This window comes from Ovis canadensis, chromosome 14 (assembly GCF_042477335.2).
Source record: "Ovis canadensis isolate MfBH-ARS-UI-01 breed Bighorn chromosome 14, ARS-UI_OviCan_v2, whole genome shotgun sequence".
NCBI classification, from domain to species: Eukaryota; Metazoa; Chordata; class Mammalia; order Artiodactyla; family Bovidae; genus Ovis; species Ovis canadensis.
In genome coordinates this window covers 69,814,327-69,840,668 of record NC_091258.1, presented here as the reverse complement: position 1 = coordinate 69,840,668, position 26,342 = coordinate 69,814,327, and the positions used below count along the sequence as shown (strand labels likewise).

The window sequence follows — 26,342 nt, the reverse complement described above, 5'->3', positions numbered from 1 at the left end:
GTCTTCCTGACCAGAAGCCACCCCCACTTCTGTGACTCCAATGGGGGCGGTAGGGCTGGGAAATGACTCTTAAAGGGAGTGGGTGGCTTGTGCTCCCTCATTCCACTTCTGGAGATGACACAGTGGCTCGTTCCTCCCACTGGAGAAGCCAATGGTGACACTTTAGGTGGGAGGTGCCATGGCTGACAAAGGGGAAGGGACACAGACGTAAGGACAGACAGGGTCACACTCTGATTCCTGGGCTCCATGATGGTATAAGGATCAGAATACCATGATGCCTGTATGTGGGGAGACACTGGGTGGGTGTTTCCCAAAGAGTTCTTGCTCCAAAGAGTGCCGTCCAGAGTGCTGAGGCCCAGGCTGGGCCTGGGTGTCCTCACGCCCCAGGGGATTAAGGTATGAAAAATGGCCAGGGGGAAGAAAATGTAACGTGTGCCTTATGCACCTCCCTTTCCCAAATGCTCACTTTCCTGGGCTCATGTGAACATCCTACGAGCCATACAAGGTATGGGTAATAGTGCCTGTGTTCAGATGAGGAAACTGAGGCTCATAGCCGGGAGGAATTAGCTCATGGCCTCAAAGTCAAGGAGTGGAGGGATGGGTTGGGAGGGAGCCTAAGCTTCCAGGCTGGGTAGGTCCTTATGCTTGTGTCTAAACACAGGCCCTGGAGTTGGGGGAAGGGGAAGGGGGCAGGGCAGTGCCTGACTTTACATGACATTATGGTACCACCTGATGAGTCAGGTTTGAGACCCACTTAAAAAAAAAGAAAAATTAAATGGGAGTCTTTCCTGAAGGACTTCTCAGAGCCTTTAGCTCCTTTGTGCTTCCCAGATCTCTTTGATCAGGGCCAAGGCCAAGGCCTGGGACAATGACTGACAGGCTCTGGGTCCCAAAGACCTTGAGTAGGGGGCACAATGCAGGCGGAGGTGTTAGTCGCGTGTGCCTTCGTGGACTCCAGACATCTGTGCGCAGGAGCAGATGACCATGCGTACGTATGCACATGTGTTCTCTATCACTGATCTGGGGCTCGAATAATACCTGTAAACGGGGGACAGCTCTGGCCCCGCAAAAAGATAAAAGGTCAAAAGTGCCTCCACTGCCTACTCAAGTGAGATTCCACAACGCTTTATTGGCGCGGGACCTAGCCTCGTGCCCACCGCCTCCGGGAAAGACAGGCAAGGAAGGGGTCCCGGCCCCGCAGGAGTCCCCCAGGGATCGGCCAGCCAGGGAAAACACATTTCCATCCGCGGGCAAGGAAGGAAGGAAGGAACGGTGTCTTTGCGGGGAGTATAGCCCAGGCATAGGGCGGGTAGTGGGGCGCAGCGGAGAGGCGGGGAGCCGGCCCCGCTAATAGGGGAACTCGCAGACGTAGTAGAGGCGCCGATCGCAGTCGTGGTCCCACCAGGAGCCATCGTCCGAGGCCTGAGCCACGCAGTTCTCGAGCACGCCGCCGTTGGGCTGGTTGGGGCTGAGCGGGTGCGGCGCGGCGCTGGGCCGGGGGCCGGGCTCAGGGCTGGGGGCGCGGTGCCAGGCGAAGAAGGATACGCGCTGGCCGTTCTCGAAGAGGTAGAGGCCCTCGGCGCGCCGGTCGTGCACGCCCAGCCACACGGGCCAGTTGTAGGGGGCGAGCGCCGCGCGCAGGTAGCGGGTGAGCGTCTCCATCTGCCGACTGTCAGCGGGCTGAGCCAGGCTCCCGCCCCGCGCCACGCACCGAGCCTGCGCCGCCGCCTGAGCCTCGAAGTCGCGCGAGAGCAGGAAGCACTTATGGCCAAGACGCGCCCCCTTCAGGCAGCCTGCGGGCGGGGCGAGGCGGGGCCGAGCGGAGGCGGGGTTAGTGCCTCGGGGGCGGATCGAGGGCGGGACCAGAGCATCCCGGAGCCAATGACAGAGCCGCCAGGGGGCGTGGCCAGGCCGTGGGGCAGGACCGTAGGGGGCGTGGTGCGGCCGGAGCAGGGTCTGCTCACTAGCACAGTGGGGACCACGTTCACCCTCCCCACCAGCAAGCACACCCCAAATCCTCGAGGGCCGCCCCCCCCTAGCCCCTGACACCTAGGGTCCTCACGTCTCAGACACCCTTCGGGGCTTCCCTTTCCCCACCGGTCCGCGGCCTGACCTGGATCGTCCCTCCTTCCGCGCCCGGCGGGATGCGACTCACCCTCTAAGCGGCCATGCTCGCGCTCTGCGCGGCTCTGCGCCTCCTGCAGGGCTTGCACGGCGTCGCGGGTGTCGCCCGCCACTTCCCTCAGCTGCCGCAGCCCCCGAGTAAGCTCGGCCACGCGGGTGTCCAGCGTGTGCAGACGGACGTGCACCTGGTGCAGGCCGGCGTCCAGGCCGGCCAGGCGACCCACTGCGGGTGGACAGGGCGCACGCTGGACGGGGATCCTGGGGGCGGAGCCAGGGGACCGGAGGACCTGGAGGGGACCCGGGACCTACGGCTTCTGGGGCGGAGTTGGGGTGAGGGGTGGGGCCCTCAAGACTTCTGGAAGGTAGGGGCCAGTGGCCACCCTAGTCTCTTGAGAGGCAAAGCCGGGGACCCGGAGCTCCTGGGTGTGAGGGCTCCGAGCTGGGCGGTGGGCAACTGAAAAATCCTGGGGCAGGGAAAGGACGGTTCGTAAATGACCACGGAAGCCAAGGGGGCAGGGCGGAGCTAAGGATTACTTACGGATATAAGTGATGGCGTCCTCCGGGGTGGGAGAGGGGCTGGGGCTGACGTGGGGGGTCGATGTTGGTTCCTCCTCGCCTTCCTCCCCCTGCCCATTCTCCTCGGTCGCCCAGGCCCCCCTGCCTTCAGAGTTTCCCTCGGGATTTTGATCTCCCCTCCTAGCAGGCAGCCCCAGCGCTTCCTGTAAATGCTAAGGCAAGGAGGGTGATCAGGGCCAGGCTGGCAGCTACCTTCAGACTACCCAGACGCCCCTTTCCAGCTGTCAGCTGGCTGTCTGCCCTCTTCTCTGAACCCATCACCTTCATCCTCTGAGCCTATCCCATCCCTCCCGTTGCCCATTCTTCTAACCCTGGAATACACTCCTCCCAAGCCCACAGTCGCCCACCCGGACGCGCCACTAGAGTCCCAGCAATCTCCAACTCACCTTCAGCATCAGGGCTTCCCTCTCCCGCTCCTCCTCCTGGGCGCCACCCCAGCCCCCCTCCCACTCCCTCTCAGCTCCCCGAGCCCCATGACTGAAGCCCAGGAGCTGGGGTACCACCAGCGCGCCAAGGAGCCAGGCGGCCTGCATCAGGCTGGTCTCGGAGCACCCAAGGCTGCTGACGGGTGTGTCTCGGAGGAGAAGGATGTTTCTGGGGACCTGGAGTGCGTGCTGATTACCAGCCCCCTGTTTCGCGCCTCTCCCAGCTTCTCTCTGGTCCCTCTCCTCCCAACTCTTGTCTCTGTCGTTGGTCTCTGCTCCTCTGTGTGTGTCTCTCCCCGCCTCTCTTGGCTCCCCGGAGGCCCTGCCTCTGTGGCCGGAAACCTCCAACGTTCCAAAGCTTGGATCCCGCCTTGGGTCTCCACACACGCCCTCCTCTTCCCACTTTCCAGAGCTTGCTTCCGTCCCGTCCTGCTCTTCCCTTCTGCCTCGGCCAGAAGCTCCAGAAGGTCAGGAGGATGGAGCCAGCTCCCCAAGGGATCCTGGGGGCTCAGCCTCTGCCCAGGAACCTCCTCAGGGAGTTGACAGGGCTTGGCCCTGCTTCCCTCTCCTCTCCCTGGCCACGCCTCAGGTCAGGGGAGACCTCAAGGTCTTGCTAAGGTTGTTATTATCCTGTGGCCACCGTTGCCCACACACCCTGCGGAAGGAGGCTCTCATAGTATTCTCAGGCTCTTGAGCAACTCCTGCCCCCCAGATCTCCCATCCTGCCCTCCAGGCCCTTGCCCCAGATCCAGATGAGCATCTGTGCCTGTCTGTGGGGATCTGTGCAAAGAGCACACGTGTGGCTTGTGTGCAGCCCCCAGAAAGGTGGGGCTCTTGGATCCATCTGCCATGCTTTCCTGGAAGCCTCCTGCAGTCTGGGTCCTGGTTGGGGGTGACACGGGGAATTCCAGCTGTTCACAGACCCCACAGACAGCTCCATCGGGGTGAGGGGTGGGGGCAGAGGAGAGGGTGGAGATTGGGTGGGGTCCGAGAAGCTTTCTCCAGGAGGTGGAGTAAGCAGCTGCTGGGCTGGGTGCACAGAGAGCTCTGAGCGTTGAGAGCTACTTCATCTCCCGCCTGGACCACTGCAGTCCTCTCCTCCTGCCTCTCCTCCTCCTTCCTCCAGAGCCCCTCCAATCCACGCAGCCTGCCGCAGCCAGAGCAATGCTTCCAAACCGTAAATCAGATCACATCACTCCCCACTCCCCTGCTCCCCCCCAGCTTCCCATCATGTGCGGGAGTGAAGCCAAACCCTGGCCTCAGCACAGGCCTGGCCTGCCCAGCCTGGGGGTGGGCAGGGAAGGGTGGGTCCTTTGCACCTCTGCAAACTCATCACCCCCACTCCCTTCACTGCCCCCCTCCAAGCTCCAGCCACACTGATCTCTTTGCTACTTCCTGAATGCTAAGCTCCTTCCCGCTTCAGAGCTTTTGCACCAGCCTTTTCCTCCTTCTAGAAGGCTCTTCTCCCCAGCTCCTTCTCATCACTGAGGTCTCAGCTCAGAGAGGCCTTCCTCGGATAGTTTATTCAAACACCCCCTTTTATCTTTTTGGCTGAATCAAGACCAGCCTTGTCTTGCTGGCTTGTTTACCTGTTTGGTGTCTGTCTGTCGCCAACGAAGGTAGGCATCCCTGTTCATGGCTGTATCCTTGAAGCTAGGACAGGGCCAACCCAGCACATAGTAGGTACTCAGTCAATTGAACAAGGAAAGGAGCCTTCCCTGGCAGCGGGGTCACAGCTCAGCCAAAAGACTGAACCCTCCATGAATGTGTTTAAGTGGAAACTCTGGTTTCCTGTGGCCCTGGGGGTGGGGTGGGGGTGCCTGGCGACCAGGGTAGAGGTGATGAGGGCAGTGGTGGGGAGGCTGCAGAGGCAGGAGCAGCAGGAGGCTGGCCATGCCTACTCCATGCCAGACCCGTGAGTCATGTAGGGCTTCCCCAGCTTCAGCCAGGCGGGCAGTGCCAGGATCGCAGGGCCCACTCTTCCAGGGGGGACACCGAAGCTCAGAGAGGGGACAGCTGGGCCTGCTGGAGGTTACCAGCGCAGCAGCGGCAGCAAGCAGAAGCTTCTGGCTCCTGGCACGAGCAGGGCATCTGCCCTTAGCTGCCGGGAGCCCCAGGCTGGGACCTTGGAAATCAACACAGCCAGACTTTTCCATTTTCCAAGAAAGCAAAGGGCAGTGTGACCTTGGGCAGGCTGCCCACTGCCTCAGAGCTCGGGCCTCTCTTGTGCACCCATGAGGAGCCTGGGGACCCCTCACCGAGAGCTGATGTCCCGGCCGAGAAAAGCCTCATAAACCATAGAAAGGGTACATAACCCCTCTCACTGCTGGTGCCGACACACACAAGCAGCTGTTTTCTCCCCAGGCCCAGCTGCTCACCACCTGGGCTGATAGGGGTGAATCCAGAACTGGGTCTCCTGGGGCAGCTGGGCTGGCACCTGTTCCCGCTCATCCTGTGGCACCCCAGAGCCTGCAGCTGGACACGCACCCAGAGGCTGCCTGGAACTGCCCTCCGCAGGTGCGTGGGTTCCAGCTGATGGCCCCCGGGGGAGCTGTTGGAGCTGGGAGAAGGGTAGGGGCCTGGGCTGTGGCAACGCAATCACCGCTGCCCTATGCGATCAGCCCGGTCTCTGCAGGTGTGTCCCACACGCCATGCAGAGATGGCTGGGGGGATCGCGTGTGACAAAGAAAGATATGCAGTGGAGATATCACTATGGAGTGGCCAGTAGTGAACCCCAGCACACAGTAGGGGGACTTTGAGCCAGGCCATCTGTCTCTGATTCTGGCCACCACCTCTTGCTGGCTGGGTGACCGTGGGCAAATTGCTTAACTTCTCTGGGCCTCAGTTTCCCCCTCTCGTCATAAATGGGGATGGTGCAAGTCCCTAGCCCAGAGGACTACGGTGTGCAAAGTTGAGGAGTAAACCCAGCACAGAGCCGGGCACACCGGAAGTGCTCAAGACATGTCAGAGATAATTATCGGGAAGGAAGCGGTGGTGCAGGGTCGTGCCTCTCGATGGGCGTGTGCACACCTGTGTGATGGCCGGCCAGGGCACGGTGGGTGAATGTGATGGAGACAAAGCACACGTCTCCCTGTGGTTCTGTGTCTCTGTTTCAGGGTTGCGTGTGAGCTGGAGCTCTGAGCAAGCACAGCGGGCTGCGTGCCCGTGTGTGGGGTGGGTAGACGCGTGTGCTCTGCCGTGTGCATGCTCCGACACACGGGTGTGATATGTACATGATGTAGCTGGCTGTGCTCATGGTAATGTATCCTGTGAGAGCCCGCACGCCCTGGAGAAGATGTGTATGTGGAGACGTCTGCAGGGGCAGGGCTGGGGAGCGACTCGCTGCACCTGTGCCTTGCGGGAAGGTGTGTGTGTGCTGGGCGGACAGGACAGAAATCTATAGCTCTCACCATCCAGTTTGGGGGTGTGGAGTCTAGCAACGAATACTTAATTGCACCCTACTGTGTGTAGAGGTGGTGGGGGCGCCCTGGGAAGGGGCGGTCCTGGGGGGGGTGCGGGGAGAGGTACCCTTAGGGGGGCGGAGCCCCATCGCCGGGGTACTGGGGCAAGCAGGGGTGGAGTCAGGGTTCGGGGATCTGGCGGCGGAGAGGAGCGGTGGGGGAGGGCAGGGGAGGGGGCGGAGCCGGCGGGGGGGGATGGGCGAGGTTTGGGGGCGCTGGGAGGGGCGATGTCTCCTCCGCCGGCTCCCGGAGGGAGGGGAGAGGGCGGAGGGAGGGAGAGAGGGAGGGAGAGAGAGGGAGAGTCCGGGTGAGGGAGAGACAGCGAGAGCGAGAGAGCGAGCCGGGAGGCAGAGGAGGCGCGGAGCGGGCGGCGGCGGCGGCGGCGGCGGCGGCGGCGGCGGCGGCCTGAGGCCGAGGAGAGGAGCCGGCGAAGACGCGGCGCCCGGAGCCGGCCGGACCGAGCCGGGGGCGGGCTAGCTAGGAGGGGCGCGGCGGCCGCGGCGCAAGGGGGGGCGCTCTGCGGATGGCCAGGCCCGGCCCGCGGGGGGGGTGAGGTCCGCGGCCCCCCCGCCCGCCCCCCCGGCCCCCGCCCGCCCCCTCCCCGGGCCCGCTCGCCCTCCGGGGCGGTGGGGCATGGCCTGAGGGTCCTCCGTCTCCGGGGGGGTGGGGGGTGGGGGGAGGGGGGAGGGGCCGCGGGCGCCGCCGACCGGGACTCAGCAGCCCCGCCAGGCAGGTAAGGGGGCCGAAAACCGGGGGTCTGGGTTGAGGGGGGAAGCGCGGGCCCGGGGCCGCGGGCGGGGGCGGGGGCGCCCCGGACGTCCTTGGCCGAGCGCCGGGCTCCCGGCCCGGGTGTGCGGTGGGGGGCGGGGGTGAGGAGGGGAGCGTTGCCCCGGGCGACGCCAATTGGGTTACGCCCGGGTCCCCCGTGCCCCGTCCCGGATCGCGGACTTGCTGGGGCCATGCGGCCCCGTAGCCCCCTGCCCGAACCCGCCTCCCCGCGCTCCGGGGCCGAGGGTTCGGTCGCGGTACCCGCCTCCCGGCCAGCCCGGCCCGGCCACTCCCCCGCCTCGCCCATCGCGGCCCACCTGGGCCTCCTGGACCCCTCCTGCGGCCCCACCCCTCGAGGCCCCTCGCCGAGGTCATTCCGGCGCCCACACCCTCCAGCGGGGATCTGAGCCTCGGCCTCCGCCGCCCCCTTCGACCCCCTGTGGTTTCGGCTTCTCCTTCCAGACTCGTCCAATCCCCTCCCACCCTTTCACGAGCTCCCGGCATCCCAACCCGGTCCCCGCTTCCTTCCCCACCGGCCGGCGCGCCCCCTCGGCTCCCGCCCCCGAGTCCTGCTCCTGGGGGCCTCCGCCCCCTCTCCGCGGACCCGGGCTCTCCCCCACCAGTTTCTCGGCCCCAGCCCGGGCTCCCTCTGCCCGCCTCTCCCCTCCTCTCTCCGCCTCCATTCATTCTCCCGGGCCGGCTCTCGGCCACGCCGGCAGCCTCCCCCCGCCGTACCCCCGCAGCCTCCCAGGGCACCCCCTCTCTCCCCTTTCTTCCCCCCCCCCTCGCCGATTCCTCAGCCCGTCTCGGTACCAGCTGCGTGCCAGCTATTCTTAGCCGCGGAGCGTTTGATTCATGCCGCCCCGGCGGAGTGTGCCCGCTCCCTCCCTCGGGGCCTGAGGGGGAGGGGCCCGAGCTGGTCCTGGGGGTTGGGGGCAGCCGCACGCGCCGGGGGACCCGGCGAGCTTTGCTTTCAGGAGTCCGTGGAGGCTGGGGGAGGGGGTCAGCCGGGGTCAGCAGAGGGGGAGTGGCTGCCAGCCCCAGGTCTGGAGGTGGGAGTGGAGTCGCCGGGTAGGAGAAGGCCAGGGGGTCTCCGCCAGGGCCAAGTAGGGGAGGCTCTGCTGGGTACCCAGAAGGGGAGGGGGCCGTGGCCACGCTTAGGGGAGGGGGTGACCAGCCCATGGCTGGAGGCTGGCTCGCCCACAGTTCTTGAAACTCTCCTCCTCCCCCCGCACACATTTTGTCTTCCCTCCCCAACCCCCCCCCCAGCCCATCCCCACTCCCCCAAAGTCAGCAGTACCCTCCACTGCTTCCCATCTCCATGGCAACGTGCAGGAGCCGGGCCTGGTGTTGGGGGGAGGGACCAGACCAGACATTCTGGTTTCCGGTGCTGGGGTGGGAGGGGGGGAGAAAACGCGGAAGAAGGGCCCCATCTGGACTCACCCTTATAAGACCAATTCAGGGGGGAAGAACAGTGGGGATCTGAAAAATAGTGGAGATCTCACCCCCACCCCCCAGACTCTCATCCCACTCCTTAGCCTCCCTCCCAGCCCCCCAGTCTCCCTCAGAGTGGGCCCCCCAGGACCAGGCAATGCCTGTCCTTCCATCCAGCAGCGCCAGGCCTCGAACATGCCCGCAGGTCACCTACTGACGCCCTACACCCACCCAGGCCCCTGCAAGGCTGTCACCCGGACAGCCCTGCCAGGGCCAGTCTCCCCACCCACCCACACACCTTCTCAAGATGCGCCCCCCCCCCCCGGAAACTCGCAAAGGCCACCTCTTGTGGTTCCCCCCGGGGGACATCTCATGCCTGGTACTCTCTGCCCCGGCCGGGTGCCCCTGCCTCCTGGGATGCTGGCTCTCCAGCCACCCTCCATACACGCGGTCAGCCACACTTCAGTGAAGTCACCGGCTCCACCCTAGGCTCAGGGCACCTCCCTCTCCCCCTTACTACATCTCAGCCTCCTTGCGGTCATCCAGGAGGCACCAGGAGCAGAAGGCGGGAGGACCTCGGGAGAGGAGGGGCCAGGCTGGGGCCAGGAGGGCAAGGTGCCGGTGGGTCGCCCACCTGTCTGTCCTGGGCTAATTTTAGCTGCATTATCCCTGGCCTGGCAAAGTGGGCCAGCGGCTCCCGCGGTGATTCTGCGGTTTCTGGGACACCACCGCGCTGGGTCAGCGGCAAAGTGGGGCGCAGGAGGGGCGGGGGGCTGCGAGCAAGGCCAAGGGCAGGGAAGGAGACACGTGCAGGCAGCATGGCAGGGCTGGTGGTGGGGGGGGGGGCGTGTGTGCCGGGAGCTCAGGAGAGAGCTTGGAGGCGGTAGGAGTGTCTGGGGGTGTGTCCAGCCTCCTGCCTGCCTCCCTGGGGCAGCTTGGAGCCGCTGCCCTGGACCGTGTTTGTCCACTGAGTGTGCCTGTGGCCTCCAAAGGGCCTGGGCTCCTGGTCTGACCGCCACCCCGCCCCCTCCCCCGCCAGCCGCCTGTGATGCTGCCGTCCCCCATCGCCCCGTGGCCCCACGATGACCCACAGCCCCGCGTCAAGCGAAGAAGAGGAACGCCACAGTGCCAGCGAGTGTCCCGAGGGGGGCTCAGAGTCCGACAGCTCCCCAGACGGGCCCGGGAGAGGCCCCCAGGGGACCCGGGGCCGGGGCAGCGCAGCACCTGGTAGCCTGGCCTCGATCCGAGGCCTCCAGGGCCGCTCCATGTCCGTCCCAGACGACGCCCACTTCAGCATGATGGTTTTTAGGATTGGCATCCCTGACCTTCACCAGACAGTGAGCAACAGCCCTCTGGCCGGCGGATGGGGGGCGGGGGAGAGGGGCTGGTGGGAGACAGGGACCACCGGAGTCTGCATGGGGAGGGGGGAAGGGGAAGGGGTTCTGGATTCCATCACACATGGCCCCCACTGCCAGACCCCCATGGGTTTCCCCCAGCCCTCTTCTGTCCTGGGACTCACCCACAGCCCTCTGCAGACCACCTCAGGCCCCTTCTCTCTCTCCGGTCGCCTCCTCCACCAGAAATGCCTGCGGTTCAACCCCGACGCCACCATCTGGACGGCCAAGCAGCAGGTGCTCTGTGCCCTGAGCGAGAGCCTCCAGGATGTGCTCAACTATGGCCTGTTCCAGCCGGCCACCTCGGGCCGGGACGCCAACTTCCTGGAGGAGGAGCGACTGCTGCGGGAATATCCCCAGTCCTTCGAGAAGGGGGTGCCCTACCTGGAGGTGAGACCCCCACAGCCTTCCCAGCCCCTTCACAGATGCGAGCAGGCGTCTGCCCGCTCCCCGTTTTTTCTCCCAGCCCAGCCGTCAGCAAGGGAAAACCCCGTGGGCACTTCTGGCTATAAAGTGCGCCCTAAGAATCGCAGGGCTTCCCTGGTGGCTCAGAGGGTAAAGAATCTGCCTGCAATGCAGGAGACGTGGATTCCATCCCTGGGTTGGGAAGATCCCCTGGAGGAGGGAATGGCAACCCACTCCAGTATTCTTGCCTGGAAAATCCCGTGGACAGAGAAGCCTGATGGGCTACAGTCCATTGGGGTCGCAAAGAGTCAGACACGACTGAGTGACTGAACACTTTGACTTAACAGTCAGAATCAGAGAGGCCTGCGTTCAAATTAGCAGGTCATTCTTGCCTCTGACTGGTCAGCGGCGTGGCCTTGGGTGAGTCATTTCCCTGCCCCAGGTTTCCCCTGGCCTATCAAAGTGGGAAAGGGTTCCCAATGAGAGTGGTTATTCTAGAGCATTCCCCCGGGGTCCAGACACCTTAGGGGTTGCAGTCCACAGGCCCATAGTAGCCCAGCAGCCCTCTGCCCACCCAGCCAAGACTCTGGGGCTATTTTTCGCCCTGACCCTGCACTAACTCTTCCCTGGCTCAGAAGAGGTTTAGACCCCTGACTCTGAGTCTTTTGTCTCTCCCATCACCCCACCTGTGGCCTCAGTTCCGATACAAGACCCGTGTTTACAAGCAGACCAACCTGGATGAGAAGCAGCTGGCCAAGTTGCACACGAAGGTGAGAGGACCCTGCTGGCACTCACGCCACCCCAACCTGGAGCCCCCTTCCCTAACTACTTTCTCTCCTACCTCTTCCCGACAACCCTCCAAACCTTTTCTTCTGCCAGCATCCCCCACTTAACTTGGGATGCTGTGTCATATTTGGGACAACCCCCAATGCACCTGATGTCTCCATCACAGCCTTTCATTAAAAAAAAAAAAAAAACTTTTTATTTTGTACTGGAGTATAGCTGATTAACAATGTTGTGATAGTTTCAGGTGGACAGGGAAAGGACTCAGCCGTACATAGGCATGTGTACATTCTCCCCCAAACTCCTCTCCCATCCAGGCTGGCACATAACGTTGAGCAGAGTTCCATGTGCTGTATAGTACATCCTTGTTGGTTATCCATTTTAAACACAACAATGTGTACAGGACCTTCCCAAAGTCCTTAACTATCCCTTTCCGCCTCTAGCATACATCAGAGCCTTTCTCATCTTCTCTCTTTGCACCTCTGCCCAGGCTCATGCCGTTTCCACCTGGTTCCCACTTTCTTCATCCTTGGATTCTCCCCTCTCATCTCCTGCCCCCACCCCCAGCCAACGTGGCCTGCGACTCTGGTATCTAGTGTCCCTCTGTCTAGGGGCAGTTTCATAGACACCCTGCAGTTCACACAATCCCAGAGCCTGAATCTCTACCAGATCCAAGGATACCCTCCTCCACAGCCATTTATCCTCCTGGCATCTTGCTCTCTGGGGCTTCCCTGGTGGCTCAGTGGTAAAGAATCCGCCTGACAATGCAGGGGGCACAGGTTTGATCCCTGGGTGGGGAAGATCCCCTGGAGGAGGAAATGGCATCCCACTCCAGAGAATTCTTGCCTGGAGAATCCCATGGCCAGAGGAGCCTCGCGGGCTACTGTCCGTAGGGCCGCAAAGAGTTGGACACGACTGAGCGACTTAGTTATGTGCCCACACACCTTGCCCTCCCCAGTCCTCAGGCTGTATGTCAGTTGAATCTCCTCTGATCCCTGAAAGCTGGGAGGAAGTCAGGGGGCTGCTTTGGTCAGAAGTGAAATGAACGATCCTTGACACTTGGGAAGAAAGCTCGCTGGCTGCTGCTTATCCTCAGCCCCACCCCACCATGCACTTGTCTCTGTCCTCCCCCCGAACAGTCCGTCCATCCAGACCTGTACCATCTGTGGGAGCAGCCAGCCACATACGGCCCCTGGGGTACCTGTGGTGTACCAGGTCCAAACTGAGCCTCACTATGAGCGTGAAATACATAGCGGATCTTGAAGACTCAGTACCCCTGAAAGTATCTCAGTAATAAATTTCATGTGGATTACCTGTTGAATCAGTAATACTATGGATATATATGATAGACTAAAAACAGATAGGTCATCAAAGTGAATTTCAATATAATTGGAAGGTCTTCTTCCTTTAAAAAAGTGGTGGCTCCTAGGGACCTCTCGATGGCATGTGTGGCTTGCTATGAGATTCCTCTGGACAGCGCTGCTCCAGACCCAGCCTTGCCCCCTTCCTCCCTGACCGCCTGTCTTCTCTCTCTCTCATCTGCGGCTCAGACGGGGCTGAAGAAGTTCCTGGAGTACGTGCAGCTGGGGACATCCGATAAGGTGGCACGGCTGCTGGACAAGGGGCTGGACCCCAATTATCACGACTCAGATTCAGGAGGTAGGGAGCGGGCTGTGGGGCGGGGTGCTTTGGGAGGGCTGGGGAGTCAGGGACGGCGAGGCCCAGGGGCTGCACATGACCGGCCTTTCCCCCCGCCTCCCAGAGACCCCCCTGACGCTGGCTGCTCAGACTGAAGGCTCTGTAGAGGTGATTCGAACCCTATGCCTGGGTGGGGCACACATCGACTTCCGGGCCCGGGATGGCATGACCGCGCTACACAAGGCCGCCTGTGCCCGCCACTGCCTCGCTCTGACGGTGAGGTTTCAGATCCTCCTGGGACCCTCCCCAGAGCCCAGAGACATCCCGAGTGACCGTGTTCTTCACCCAGACTGCGTTCGGCCAATCCCCCCGGCCCCTCCGTCCACCTCCCCCCTCCACAGTCACTCCTCTGACTGCACCCAAAACCCTCCTGGGACCTATGGGAGCCCCCACCCTCCCCAGTTCAAGGCTCGTGATCAGCTATGGCCGATGGTCACGCGGACCCTTGCCCTGCCCCCAGGTAGATCATGCTAACTTCCTGACACCCAGAACTTCTCCAGCCCTGCTGAGCCAGCAGTCCACACCTACCTCTGTCTCCCCAAGGTCTAGACTCTTCCTGGTGCCCTTTATTTTTTATTTTTTTGGCCACACGGCACAGCGTGTAGGCTCTTAGTTCCCTGACCAGGGATTGATCCCGTGCCCCGTGCACTGGACATGCAGGGTCTTAACCACTGGCCCACCAGGGAAGTCCCCTGGTGCCCTTTAAAATACAGAGTGAGCTTCCCACCGTGCCCCCAGACACCATTGCCCCATCGCTCCCCCCAGACACTGGTTCTCATGCTTCCCAACTCGGCCCTTCCGTTCACTTCTCAACCTACAGCTCACACTCCCAGTACCCCACCTTTACTCACCTGAAACACAGCTACTACTCCAGTTGTTCAGCCACTCAGTCGTGTCCGACTCTTTGTGACCCCATGGACTGCGGCACACCAGGCCTCCCTGTCCATCACCAACTCCTGGAGTTTACTCAAACTCATGTCCATTGAGTCAGATGCCATCCAATCATCTCATCCTCTGTCATCCCCTTCTCCTCCTGCCCTTAATCTTTCCCAGCATCAGAGTCTTTTCCAATGAGTCGGCTCTTTGCATCAGGTGGCCAGAGTGTTGGAGCTTCAGCTTCAGCATCAGTCCTTCCAATGAATATTCAGGATGGACTTCCTGTAGGATGGACTGGTTTGATCTCCTCACTGCCCCAGTATAGTGCCTAAAATGTGCCTTTACAAGCAGATGAACCTCGTAGACCCTCAGTATATATACATGGGGGCTTCCCAGGTGGCTCAGAGGTAAAGAATCTTCCTGCAATGTAGGAGACTTGGGTTCAATCCATGAGTTGGGAAGATCGCCTGGAGAAGGAAATGGCACTCACTCCAGTATTCCTGCCTGGAAAATTCCATGGATAGTGGAGCCTGGTGGACTGCAGTCCATAGCGTCCCAAAAGAGTCGGATACCACTGAACGACTGAGTATGCACACATACACTCATGGAGTCAGCTTGCCTGGTCTTATTTTAAAATGTTCTTTCTCTCCTCCTACCCAAGGGCACTTGATCCCTTTTCATCCATAGGTCAGGATAGAGTGCCCTGGAAGTTGTTGGTAAACACCATGGTTCATAGATGATCCAGCCTAACCGGCTTTCCCTTCCCTTCTCCAATTCTTCCCTCAAGAACCCTGAAGGCAGTCAGACAGCAGTCCCAAAGGTCTGCCTCACAGCCCTGGAATTGACAGACCCTCTTCATGCACCCTCCTCCCTCAAACCCGTTCTCCCACCTGCTTCCCAGGTGGCTCTAGTGGTAAAGAACCCTCCTGCAAAGGCAGGAGACATGAAAGATATGGGTCCCATCCCTGGGTCTGGAAGGTTCCCCTGGAGAAGGAAATGGCAACCCACTCCAGCATTCTTGGCTGGAGAATCCCCATGGACAGAGGAGCCTGGTGGGCTACAGTCCATGGGGTCGCAGAGTCAGACAGGACTGAAGCAACTTAGCACATACACACATACGCACATACCCCCAAACCCCACTCCTGTTCACACCCAATCCCTCCCTCCCAGGCCCGCGCTTGTGCAATCCAGCAGCCACTAGCCACGGGCAGGGGAGGGGGGGCTGTTTAGATTTAAATAGAAGAAAATGAACTAAAATTAAAACTTCCGATTCTCGGGCTTACTAGCCACCTTCCAGCGGCTCGGTAGCCCCCCACGCGGCTGCCATGTTGGATCGTGCGGTTGTAACTATTTCCATCATCGCAAATGTTGGAAATGTGCTGTTGGACTGCGCCACCGCTGACTCTGTTCGCACGGCGCTGGCGCCGCCAACACTCCTCACACACTCGAAGCTGCCAGTCTTCCAGGCTCAGATCCATTCCTCAAGGGGGACCACTCCCTGCCCCTACCCCAGCCCCCGGCCCCAGTGAGGCCGAGCCAAGTTGCTTTGACCCGAGCTTGCCCCCTCTCAGATGCTTTCTCTGCCTCTTCTTGCAATCCAAGACCTCACCACACCTCCCACTCACCCAGGGGCCCTCCTGCATCCAGGCGCCCTTCTCTGACTGGTTCCCCACCACCAGCCTGTTGAGTAGGTGGGCACTGGCTCATAGGGGAAGGCTGGGCAGGATTTCAGAGTAGGAGGGAGGGGTCCTCTGGAGGCATCGCCCCAGTCCTTCCCTTGTTCACAGAGATGAGAGAGGCCCCGACAGGGCAAGGGCCAGCCTCAAGGTTAATCAAGGGCATCGTGGCAGCATCAGCTCTGGCTCTGACCCTGTGTGGGGTTACCCAGGTCTCTTGGTCCAACTGGCCCTTGATAACGAGCCACTACTTGTGTGATTATCGTCTTTTTTTTTTAACCTTTCCTAGGCGCTCCTGGATCTTGGGGGCTCCCCCAACTACAAGGACCGCCGAGGGCTGACTCCACTGTTCCACACGGCTATGGTGGGGGGTGACCCCCGCTGCTGCGAGCTGCTCCTGTACAACAGGGCCCAGCTGGGCATAGCTGATGAGAACGGCTGGCAGGAGATTCACCAGGTGCTCCCACTCGGCCTAGAGGGGTTGGGGGTGGCATGGGCAGCGCGTGGGCCCCGAGGGTGGGCAGGGATCAGGGACCCTAGTCCAGGGGTCTAGGGCTGCAGGTGCTGGGGTCCTCCCAGGGGACGGAGGTGGGAGTAGCATGGTCCCCAAAGAGGAAGCATAGAGGTGTCACCACCAGGACTCTGAGGAGTTAGCCTGGAGGCCTGAGCCTTGGAACGACTGGTGGCATTGACAGTGTGGGTCCCTAAGCAAGAATGGGGCCTCAGAGGGGAAGGAAGGGGGAGTGGCAGATGCAGGGCTGCCTGGCCTCCAGGTGAAGGAGAGAGACGCTGTGGCCAGGTGGGTCTGACCTGGGCTCTGGCCCCCGGTCCCCTCCAGGCCTGCCAGCGGGGTCATTCTCAGCATCTGGAACATCTGCTCTTCTACGGAGCTGAGCCTGGAGCCCAGAACGCCTCGGGGAACACGGCCCTGCACATCTGTGCCCTCTACAATAAGGTCTGCTCTCCTCCTGACTCCCGTCTCCCACCACCCCCCCCGGTGCCCCCCGGCCCGCTCTTCCACTGTTTCATTCATTTGTTCATTCATTCATTCAAGAGAGGTTTCCTGAGCTCCTCCCCTGGGTCAGGCTCAGAGCCGGGGGCTGAGGGGAGAGTAGCGAGCAAGACAACCTCCCATCAAGGGACACACCCTGCCAGGGCGATCCCAAGTGTTCAGAGGGAGGTCACCAGGAATCCAGGTCTCCATGGGGGCCCACATCTGGGCTTGGCCTTGGGGCTGGGTCGGATGGAGGTGGCTCTCAGGAGGATGTGCCATCAGAGCTAAGATGAGCAACAGGTGGTCATGTAGAAGAGGGCAGAAGGGGCATTCTCAGCAGAAGGCACAGTCTGTGCCAAAAAATCCAGAGGGGAGGGGGTCAGGATTGTTACTGGAAATGCAGGAAACTACAGTGGTCCTATTTCTTTCCTTTAAAAGTTGGTTAAGGTATATTTATTCATTTGTTTGTTTTTGGCGGTACTGGGTCTTCGTTGCTGTTGCGCGGGACTTCAGTTGTGGAGCACAGGCTCAGTAGTCTCGGTGCACGGGCTTCATCGCTCACAGCGTGTGGGATCTTCCCGGACCAGGGATCGAACCCGTGTCCGCTGAATTGGCAGGCAGATTCTCAACCACTAGACCACCGGGGAAGTCCTCCTTTTTTTTAAAATTTTTTTATTTTATGTTGGAGTGTACCTGATCCACAGTGTTGTGTTAGTTTCAGGTCTGCAGCAGTGATTCAGTGATATACAGACATATATCCCTTCTTTCTCAGGTCTTTTCCCATATAGGTTATTGCAGTCATTGAGTAGAGTCCCCTGTGCTCCACAGTGAGTCCTTGTTGCTTATCTGTTTTATATATAGTGTGTATATGTTGGGCTTCCCAGGTAGCACTAGTAATGAACCCACCTGCCAATGCAGGAGATATAAAACATGCAGGTACAATCCCTGGGTCTGGAAGACCCCCTGGAGGAGGGCATGGCAACCCACTCCAGTATTCTTGCTGGGAAAATGCCACGGACAGAGGAGCCTGGCAGGCTACAGTCCATGGGGTGGCAAAGAGCCAGACACGACTGAAGCGACTTCACTCGCACGCACACAGTGTGCGTATGTTAATCCCCAAGAGCCCTATTTCTAATGGGTCTCCATTCAGCTGCCAGTGGAGCACCCACTGCAGGGGACAAGGGACAGCCCCCGAAGGGACAAGAGTGTGTTGCCTGTTGTGGCGGTTCAGGGCGGGGTGGACGGTCCCCAGCTCGAGCGCTCTGAATGGAGGTGAGCAGTGAAGAGCTGCATGCCCGCTGCAGCTGTGCTGTCCTGGCTGGTTGGATTCAGGAAAGCTGGGGCTTTTAGCCTGATGACCCCAGCTGATTTGTCACCAGTGCACCAGGGGATCCTGCGCAAATCAGCCCAGGCCCCGAAGCCCCAGTCTTCCCTGCTTCCCAAGGCTCTCTGCCCTTGGAGGGTCTCCCTGCCCTTGGATGGTTGCCTCGGGGTCTTAGGAGGCCAGGGCCTGGCATGCTGCGGCTGATCCATCAGCCCCTTCCCCCCTCCTCCAGGAAGTCTCCCAGAACAGCCCCAGCCCCTTCTCTCTCACCAGAACGTGCAGTGCCAGGATGTGGCAGGTAGCCACGTGCCGCCTTGTGGCAGCGAGCAGTTTGCTCGCTCGGCACCCGCCGAGCAGGGAGAACGCAGTGTTTGTCAAATTGCCTGTACTTCCCCTCCCCGGTGCGTCTGTCTCTCCTGCTCCTGATGCGGGCCTCATTCCAGATTTTCTGATCCCACAGCCAATGCACAGGCCAGGGCACCCCAAGCAAGTCCCCTCCCCTCTCTGAGGTTCCATCCGGCTCCCTGAAGTCAGGATAACAGCAGCTGATTGAAGGGGATGAAAGATCATGCGTGATAAGTGCTCATCCCTAGGAGGCAGCTATGCTAATAATAATGATTATTATCATTATCATTACTGTTATCAGTCAGGATCTGGTCAGGAAACAGAAACCATACTGTCAATTTGAAAGGGAAAATGTAGTGTATAGATAGAGAGAGGGGGGGGTGATTCTCAGGTGGCGCTACTGGTAAAGAATCCACCTGCCAAGCAGGAGACGCAGGTTCAATCCCAGGGTTGGGAAGACCCCCTGGAGGAGGGCATGGCAACCTGCTCCAATATTCTTGCCTGGAGAATCCCATGGACAGAGGAGCCTGGTGGGCTACAGTCCATAGGGTCATACAGACAGGGAACAATTACTCCGAGTGGGTCAGATGAGTCAGCCATTTCCCTCGCCTTGAGCTTCTACTTTCTCATCTGTAAAATGGGTCAGTGACCTCTACCTCGCAAAGGATCAAGGGTGTGAACGTTTGGCTCGCTCTCAGCATGGCGCTTAGCAAATAGATGCTTGACCAACACAAGTTCTCCTCTGACTTTCTCTCCCCTCCTCTTCCTTCTGAGACTTTAAGCTTCCCAAAGCCCAGAGCTGGGTCTGAAAGATTTCCTCAGTTTCTGCCCCTCTGGTCTTCTGGCCAGCCCATCTAGCCTCTGGTGGTGAGGGTCAGGGCCACGTCTGGGTTGTGAACTCCTCAGGGGTAGGGCTTAAGTCTGATCAAGCGCTCTGTCCCAAGGCCGCGGCGTATAGTAGGCTTAGATGCATCTTTGTTGAATGAGTGGGAGTGAATGAATGAATGATGGATCAGATACCTTGAATCTCCTGCCAAGACCACACACAGCATCCAGCTCAGAACACTCAACAGGTATTTGCTTCGAGATAGATTGAATGACTCCGGGAATGAATGAATGATTTGAACGAATGACTTTTGCATGACTCAACTCCACGTCCTCATCCTTTCCGGGCCCATTTCCTGAGCACCTACTGTGTGCCGGCACGTGAGATGAATCAGACACAGCATGGCGCCCGTCCTCGGGAGGGTGGGAGGGTGGGAGGGTGGGAGAGGGGGAGTTCACAGTCTGGCAAAGAGGCAGATGTGTAAACAAATAATTACAATCCAGCGGGAAGAGTGCTAGCGCTCCAGTATATACAGGGTGCTCAGGGGTGGAGCGAACTGCTGGTTGAGATGAAAGAGATGCTCTTGGGCCTGTGCTAGGCAAGGTGACGGTGGGGGCAGGCAGATATGCAAAAACACACACAGCACCAATTTATCGTCGAGTCGGGGAGACGGCATATGCACACAGGGACACACACTCACACTCACAAACATGCCCGGAAAACGAACCAGGCTAACTTTGCCATCCAATCGGGGAGCCATCAGACTTGGGCGATCAGTTGTGTTTTCACAGTAGACAGATGAACGCTAGGATCAGAAAGCCTGGTTTAAGTCCCAGCTGCCCCACTGACTGGCTGTGTGACCTTGCCCTCTCTGAGCCTATCCCGTAGGATGGACCCGTACAAGCATCGTTGATGGGTCTGTCACATGAAGCGGATGAGACCGAGGAAGTGTCTAGTGAATGCTGGTTAGACTGGCATCTGGGCGATTTGGAGTGGAGCTGAGCTGGAGGCCAGGTTGGGTTTGCCCAGGCCAAGACAGAGGAGGGGGACTCCCCTCATCCAGCAACTGTTTATTGAACAGTTCTATGGGCCAGGCACCATGCCAGGCCATGGGTGCCACAGACAAAACCTTGCCTCTCCAAAATAGACAATGGAGTGGGGGAGAGATGCTGGAGATGAATAAAATCGAAATGTAATTTCAGGGAGGCAGTATTATAAGGCAAACGAGTTAATTCTGACTTAGAAGAATGCCCGGCACACAGCAGGTATCATATAAATTAAAATAAAGCCAGGAACAGGTCAAGGGTTTATTTTTGACAGGGTCATCAGAGGGGCCTCTTCTGAAGAATTGGCCTCTGTGCAGAAATGTGAATCAAGTGAGAAAGTGAGCTGTGTGGAGAGCTAGGGGCAGAGAGTCCCAAATCGAGGAAGCAGCAGGTGCAAAGGCCCTGGGGCAGGAGCATGCCTGCCAGAGAAGGGAGGCCAGTGTGCCTGCGGAGTAGGGAGTGAGGAAAGGTGGTAGCAGATGAGGTTGATGAGGCTGGGGCTGGGGGTGGCAGGGCAGGCAGATCAGCGGGGGGCCTCCCATCCAGGGCAAGGACGTTGGGTCTGTTATGACTGACACTGGCAAGGAGTTGATTTGGACTTGGATGGCATTGTCCGCCCCCTCTGACCATCCAGCCCTGGCCCCCAATGCGTCCTGCCTCCTTCCTTCCGGGACTAGCAGAGTGTTTGAGTAAGGGCTCAGGAGTCAGACACACCTGGGTTCAAATCCGAGGGCTGATCGTCACCAGCTCCCTTTGAAGCCTTAGTTTCCTCATCTGTAAAACGGGGACAGTCATCTCCATCTCACAGAATTGTTGGGCTAGTCGGTGGCTACTGCCTCTGAGGTGCTCTGATACGCAACGCAGTAAGTCCCCCGCCTCAAGAGGTCTGACTTGGTGGCTCTCAAGCTGGAGGCTCCTGCACGCTAGGGGACACTTGGCAGTGTCTGTGGATGCTCTCCGCTGCCCTCACTGAGAAGGGAGCGCTACTGGCATCTAGTGGCAGAGACCAGAGAATGATGCTCCATGCAATGCACAGGATGGCCCCACTACAGAGACTTGTCTGGCCCCTAAGCGTCAGTTGTGCTAATGATGAAAACCCCTGATTGGGAGGTTGGGGCGAGCAGATGCGAACTATTACATATACAATGGATAAACAACACAGCCCTACTGTAGAGCGCAGGCAGCTATAGTCAGTCTCCTATGATAAGCCGTTAACCGGGTTTCCCAGGCGGCGCTAGTGGTAAAGAACCTGCCTGCCAGCTCAGGAGACATCAGAGACAGTGGGTTTGATCCCTGGGTTGGGGAGATCCCCTGGAGGAGGGCATGACCACCCACCCCAGTATTCTTGCCTGGAGAATCTCCATGGACAGAGAGGAGCCTGGCGGGCTACAGTCCGTGGAGTCGCAAAGAGTCAGACATGACTGAAGCGATTTGGCATGCACGCAGGCAAACCATAATGGAAAAGAATAGCTCCAAAAAATGATATAAATATGTGTGCATGTGTGCATAACAGATTCACTTTGCTCTACAGCAGTAATTAACCCAACATTGTAAATCAACTGTACTTCAGTAAAACAGTAATAATAATAATAATAAAACGCTGGTTTAGGTTAGTAGCCATCCAGTACACTATATAAGCCTTTGACTGTGTGGATCACAATAAACTGTGGAAAATTCTGAAAGAGATGGGAATACCAGACCACCTGACCTGCCTCTTGAGAAATCTGTATGCAGGTCAGGAAGCAACAGTTAGAACTGGACATGGAACAACAGACTGGTTCCAAATAGGAAAAGGAGTACGTCAAGGCTGTATATTGTCACCCTGCTTATTTAACTTATATGCAGAGTACATCATGAGAAACACTGGACTGGAAGAAGCACAAGCTGGAGTCAAGATTGCCGGGAGAAATATCAATAACCTCAGATATGCAGATGACACCACCCTTATGGCAGAAAGTGAAGAGGAACTCAAAAGCCTCTTGATGAAAGTGAAAGAGGAGAGTTAAAAAGTTGGCTTAAAGCTCAACATTCAGAAAATGAAGATCATGGCATCTGGTCCCAGCACTTCATGGCAAATACATGGGGAAACAGTGTCAGACTTTATTTATGAGGGCTCCAAAATCACTGCAGATGGTGACTGCAGCCATGAAATTAAAAGACACTTACTCCTTGGAAGAAAAGTTATGACCAATCTAGATAGCATATTGAAAAGCAGAGACATTACTTTGCTAACAAAGGTCCATCTAGTCAAGGCTATGGTTTTTCTTGTGGTCATGTATGGATGTGAGAGTTGGACTGTGAAAAAAGCTGAGCACCAAAGAATTGATGCTTTTGAACTGTGCTGTTGGAGAAGACTCTTGAGAGTCCCTTGGACTGCAAGGAGATCCAACCAGTCCATTCTGAAGGAGATCAGCCCTGGGATTTCTTTGGAGGGAATGATGCTGAAGCTGAAACTCCAGTATTTTGGCCACCTCATCCAAAGAGTTGACTCATTGGAAAAGACTCTGATGCTGGGAGGGATTGGGGCAGGAGGAGAAGGGGACAACAGAGGATGCGATGGCTGGATGGCATTACTGACTCGATGGACATGAGTTTGAGTGAACTCCGGGAGATGGTGATGGACAGGGAGGCCTGGCTTGCTGCAATTCATGGGGTCGCAAAGAGTCGGACATGACTGAGCGACTGAACTGAACTGAACTGAACTGAATACACTATAACCCAAGTCACGAGTAGTTTTAAATATCCCAGGAGACACTTTGGAAAAAAAAAAAAAGGTGACATTAATTTTAGTAGCATATTTTGTTTCAAAAATACTATCCTTTCAAGTAATCAGTCCATGGGGTCGCTAATAGTCGGTCGGACACGACTGAGAGACTTCACTTTGACTTTTCACTTTCATGCATTGGAGAAGGAAATGGCAACCCACTCCAGTATTCTTACCTAGAGAATCCCAGGGATGGGGCAGCCTGGTGGGCTGCCGTCTCTGGGGTTGCACAGAGTCGGACACGACTGAAGCGACTTAGCAGCAGCAGAAATCAGTATAAAAGCTATTGTGCTGTGCTCAAGTGTTAGTCACTCAGTCATGTCCGACCCTTTGTGACCCCATGAACTGCAGCCCACCAGGCTCCTCCGCCCATGGGACTCTCCAGGCAAGAATACTGGAGCGGGTTGCCGTTTCCTCCTCCCGGGGATCTTCCCGACCATCTCCTGCACTGGCAGGCAGATTCTTTACCGCTGCGCCACCTGAGAAGCCCCCATAAAATCTACTAGAGAGACTGAAGCTACACTTTCGAGTCCTTGGAATCCAGCATGCACTGTGCAGGCAGAGCACCTCTGTGTGGCCCGGCCACGTTTAAAGGGCGAGTGGCTACTGTCCCGAGCAGGGCGGGTTCCCGCCAGATGGTTCCAAAGGCTCAGCGCAGTGTCTGCGTCGGCTCGCGGCCACAGTAACTGTTTTTCTCTTCCCTTTCCCCCGTGCCACTGACCACCAGGAGACGTGTGCCAGGATCCTTCTCTACCGAGGGGCCAACAAGGATGTCAAGAATAACAGTGGACAGACCCCCTTCCAGGTCTGTTGGGGCAGGTTGGGGAGGCGTGAAGAACTCAGAGGGGCTGAAGTCTGGGGGGCTGGGAGGGAGGCAGGCAGTCTGGGAGAGAGACTTGGCAGGCTGGACTTGCTGGGGTGAAGGCTGGGGGGCTGGGCAGCTGGCTGGAGACCTGATAGTGTTTCCTGTTTGTTTCCCCTCTCTCTCTCCTACCTGGGCCCCCCTTACCCCCTCACGCCAGGTGGCAGTGATCGCTGGGAATTTTGAACTCGGGGAGCTGATCCGAAACCATCGAGAACAGGATGTGGGTGAGCGAGCTAAGGGGAGAAGTCGGGGTCCTGAGGGGGGACGCGTGGTGGGACTGGGGAGTCAGCGAACCTGATCTGGGGGCCAGGATGGGACCAAATAAACCTTAGAGAACCGCAAACACCTGGGCAGCGGGAGGGGTCAGGTTCCAGACGCCCCGCTCTTTCTCATCTGTTTATCCCCTGGTGCCTTCCCCACCCAACCATCTCTTGCCTCCTGTGTGTCTCCCGCTCTGCCCCCCCCCCGGCTTCTGTGCCCCACCACAGTGCCCTTCCAGGAGTCCCCCAAGTATGCAGCCCGGCGACGGGGACCCCCGGGCACAGGGCTGACGGTGCCCCCCGCACTGCTGCGGGCCAACAGTGATACCAGCATGGCCCTGCCTGACTGGATGGTGTTTGCCGCTCCGGGGACCTCGTCCGCGGGGGCCCCCGGCCCCACCTCAGGGCCCCAGGGCCAGGCGCAGCCCACCGCCCCCAGCGCCAAGCTCAGCAGCGGGACCCTGCGAAGTGCCAGCAGCCCCCGGGGTGCCCGGGCCCGCTCCCCGTCCCGCGGGAGGCACCCCGAGGAGGCCAAGCGCCAGCCCCGTGGACGGCCCAGGTAGGAGAGGGCTCAGCCCTGGTCCTACAGACCCCTCTCCCACCCGAATCCCCTCCTGGGACCCACGGCTGCCCACCACCCCCACCAGGCCAGCCCAGGTGCCCACCTCCTGTCCCAGAGACAGCTGCCCCCGCCCCGCCACCCCGCTGCATCCAACTCTCTGGTCCCCACCTCGGACCACCAGGTCTCCCTCCTGACCCCAAGGCAGCGAGGGCTCCATGAACCAGGCCGAGTTTAGTTCATCAGCCGCTCCGTGGTCCGGCCGGGGGTGGGGAGGGCACCCAAGAGAAAGGTTGGTTCCAGCCCCTGAGGACAGGCAGGCAGGCAGACAGACAGACAGACAGCCTGGGCAAGGTGAGAGGAAGCTCAGCGGAGTTGGGGTGGGCGAGGAGGGAGACTGGAGGGGGTTCCAAGCCTGGAAATGAGGTCCCAGGCGGGGAGGATGAGCAGGGGGCATTGGGGGGAGCCAGCTGGAGGGGGACAGGGAGGGGGTGGGTGGGAGGAAGATGGTGGTAGGCTGGGGATGGCGGGAGAGGCGCTGGACCCAGCCCAGGAGGAAGCTAGGAGTCGCCAAAGGCTCGTGAGCCAGGGATGACACAGGCAGAGCTCAGCTTCAGGAAGCTGAATCAGGCAGGGTGTGCAGGCCCGTGGGAGGGGACAGAGCCGGAAGCCAGGAGGCAGGAAAGGGGGCCGGCGGCCCGCAGCGGGCAGGCAGGGGGAGCCCCAAATGCCCTCCTCCCCCCTACCCCCCACCCCCGGCCCCCAGAGCTGGAAAAGGCACTCAGACCCCCTCCCCCACCCTGATGCTCCACCTCCCACCCCCCAAGGACCCCTGTTCTCCCAGAGGCGCCCCCTCCCTCCACTCCCCCTTGCCTCTCACACCCTCTGTGTATGCAGCTCCAGCGGGACACCCCGGGAAGGGCCGGCCGGGGGCACGGGGGGCTCTGGGGGCCCTGGGGGCTCCCTGGGCAGCCGCGGGAGACGCAGGAAGCTCTACTCAGCAGTCCCCGGACGCTCCTTCATGGCCGTGAAGTCCTACCAGGCCCAAGCCGAGGGGGAGATCTCCCTGAGCAAGGGCGAAAAGATCAAAGGTAAAGGGGCAGGGTGCAGCCGGGCTGTGGGCAAGGGTCGGCAGGTGAACTCACCCGCCGCTCAGGGAGGGGCTGGCCCGCGACCAACGGTTGTCCAGGACCTGGAATGTCCAGGGCACGCTGGAGACCTCAGAGAGGCCTAGGTGCCCCTTCCGCCTCGGAGGAGCAAACAGTGGAGCTCAGATGCTGCTGAGGAGCATGCTGAGGAGGTGGGGTCCAGGCAAAACAGAGGAGACGAGCATCTCTAGGACATCGACCCCACGAGGTCCCATCTCGCTCACCGTCACCCTTGAAGGCAGGTGTCTGGAGCCCATTGTACAGTTGAAGGGGCAGAGCCTTGCACGGGTGAAGCAACTTGCCTGAGGTCCCCAGTCCGAACCCACAGTTCTTCTCGCTATCTTGTGCGGAGAGTGAGGGACACACCGCCTTGACTTCACCTCCTGCCTCTGCCAGGCGTCTTCATCTGAGACACGGGGTGGTGGTGCCCACTTCCCCGGGCTCTGATGAGATGGGCTGTAGGTGAAGCCAGTCCCTGCCGAGGGCTTCCTGAACAGAGGCTGCTGTCACGGGGCTTGCCTCTCTCCTGTTTCCCTGCCTTCCTCTGGAAAACCATGCCAGGATCCCCCGCCTGCAGACTTCACAAGGCTG

The 26,342-nt window shown here is 59.5% G+C and overlaps 3 protein-coding genes across 4 annotated transcripts in view; 1 reads left to right on the top strand and 2 right to left on the bottom strand.

Moving 5' to 3' along the window:
• Positions 1-1,109: 1,109 nt before the first annotated feature.
• Positions 1,110-3,473, bottom strand: CLEC11A (C-type lectin domain containing 11A). The gene is made up of 4 exons (XM_069551377.1): positions 3,087-3,473; positions 2,663-2,852; positions 2,156-2,347; positions 1,110-1,793 (listed from the first exon to the last, which is right to left on the bottom strand). Exons 1-4 carry the CDS (start codon positions 3,231-3,233, stop codon positions 1,348-1,350), a joined length of 975 nt encoding a protein of 324 aa, XP_069407478.1. The 5' UTR covers positions 3,234-3,473; the 3' UTR covers positions 1,110-1,347.
• A 2,026-nt stretch (positions 3,474-5,499) lies between these two features.
• Positions 5,500-7,661, bottom strand: LOC138419563 (uncharacterized). Its single transcript, XM_069552432.1, has 2 exons — positions 6,654-7,661; positions 5,500-5,577 (listed from the first exon to the last, which is right to left on the bottom strand). Exons 1-2 carry the CDS (start codon positions 7,659-7,661, stop codon positions 5,500-5,502), a joined length of 1,086 nt encoding a protein of 361 aa, XP_069408533.1.
• Positions 7,662-9,830: 2,169 nt separating this feature from the next.
• SHANK1 (SH3 and multiple ankyrin repeat domains 1) overlaps positions 9,831-26,342 on the top strand; it is a 47,268-nt gene continuing 30,756 nt past the window's right edge. For both annotated transcript variants that reach the window (XM_069551316.1, XM_069551315.1), the window contains exons 1-11: positions 9,831-10,125; positions 10,369-10,572; positions 11,286-11,357; positions 12,921-13,029; positions 13,133-13,284; positions 15,910-16,077; positions 16,459-16,575; positions 23,647-23,724; positions 23,942-24,008; positions 24,273-24,603; positions 25,501-25,694. In XM_069551316.1, coding sequence (XP_069407417.1) covers positions 9,871-10,125; positions 10,369-10,572; positions 11,286-11,357; positions 12,921-13,029; positions 13,133-13,284; positions 15,910-16,077; positions 16,459-16,575; positions 23,647-23,724; positions 23,942-24,008; positions 24,273-24,603; positions 25,501-25,694 — 1,747 coding nt within the window. In that variant the 5' untranslated portion in view covers positions 9,831-9,870. The remainder of the gene's footprint in view (positions 10,126-10,368; positions 10,573-11,285; positions 11,358-12,920; positions 13,030-13,132; positions 13,285-15,909; positions 16,078-16,458; positions 16,576-23,646; positions 23,725-23,941; positions 24,009-24,272; positions 24,604-25,500; positions 25,695-26,342) is intronic.

Bases quoted from the DNA above. Each gene is read 5' to 3' on its own strand.
- CLEC11A (XM_069551377.1), bottom strand. From the start codon at position 3,233: ATGCAGGCCGCCTGGCTCCTTGGCGCGCTGGTGGTACCCCAGCTCCTG. The intron at 2,348-2,662 runs GTAAGTAATCCT...GTCCACCCGCAG, and splicing joins GGACGCCATCACTTATATCC to TGGGTCGCCTGGCCGGCCTG. The intron at 1,794-2,155 runs GTGAGTCGCATC...CCCCGCCCGCAG, and splicing joins CGAGCATGGCCGCTTAGAGG to GCTGCCTGAAGGGGGCGCGT.
- LOC138419563 (XM_069552432.1), bottom strand. From the start codon at position 7,661: ATGGGCGAGGCGGGGGAGTGGCCGGGCCGGGCTGGCCGGGAGGCGGGT. The intron at 5,578-6,653 runs GTACCTCTCCCC...GGGGTGCCACAG, and splicing joins GGGGCTCCGCCCCCCTAAGG to GATGAGCGGGAACAGGTGCC.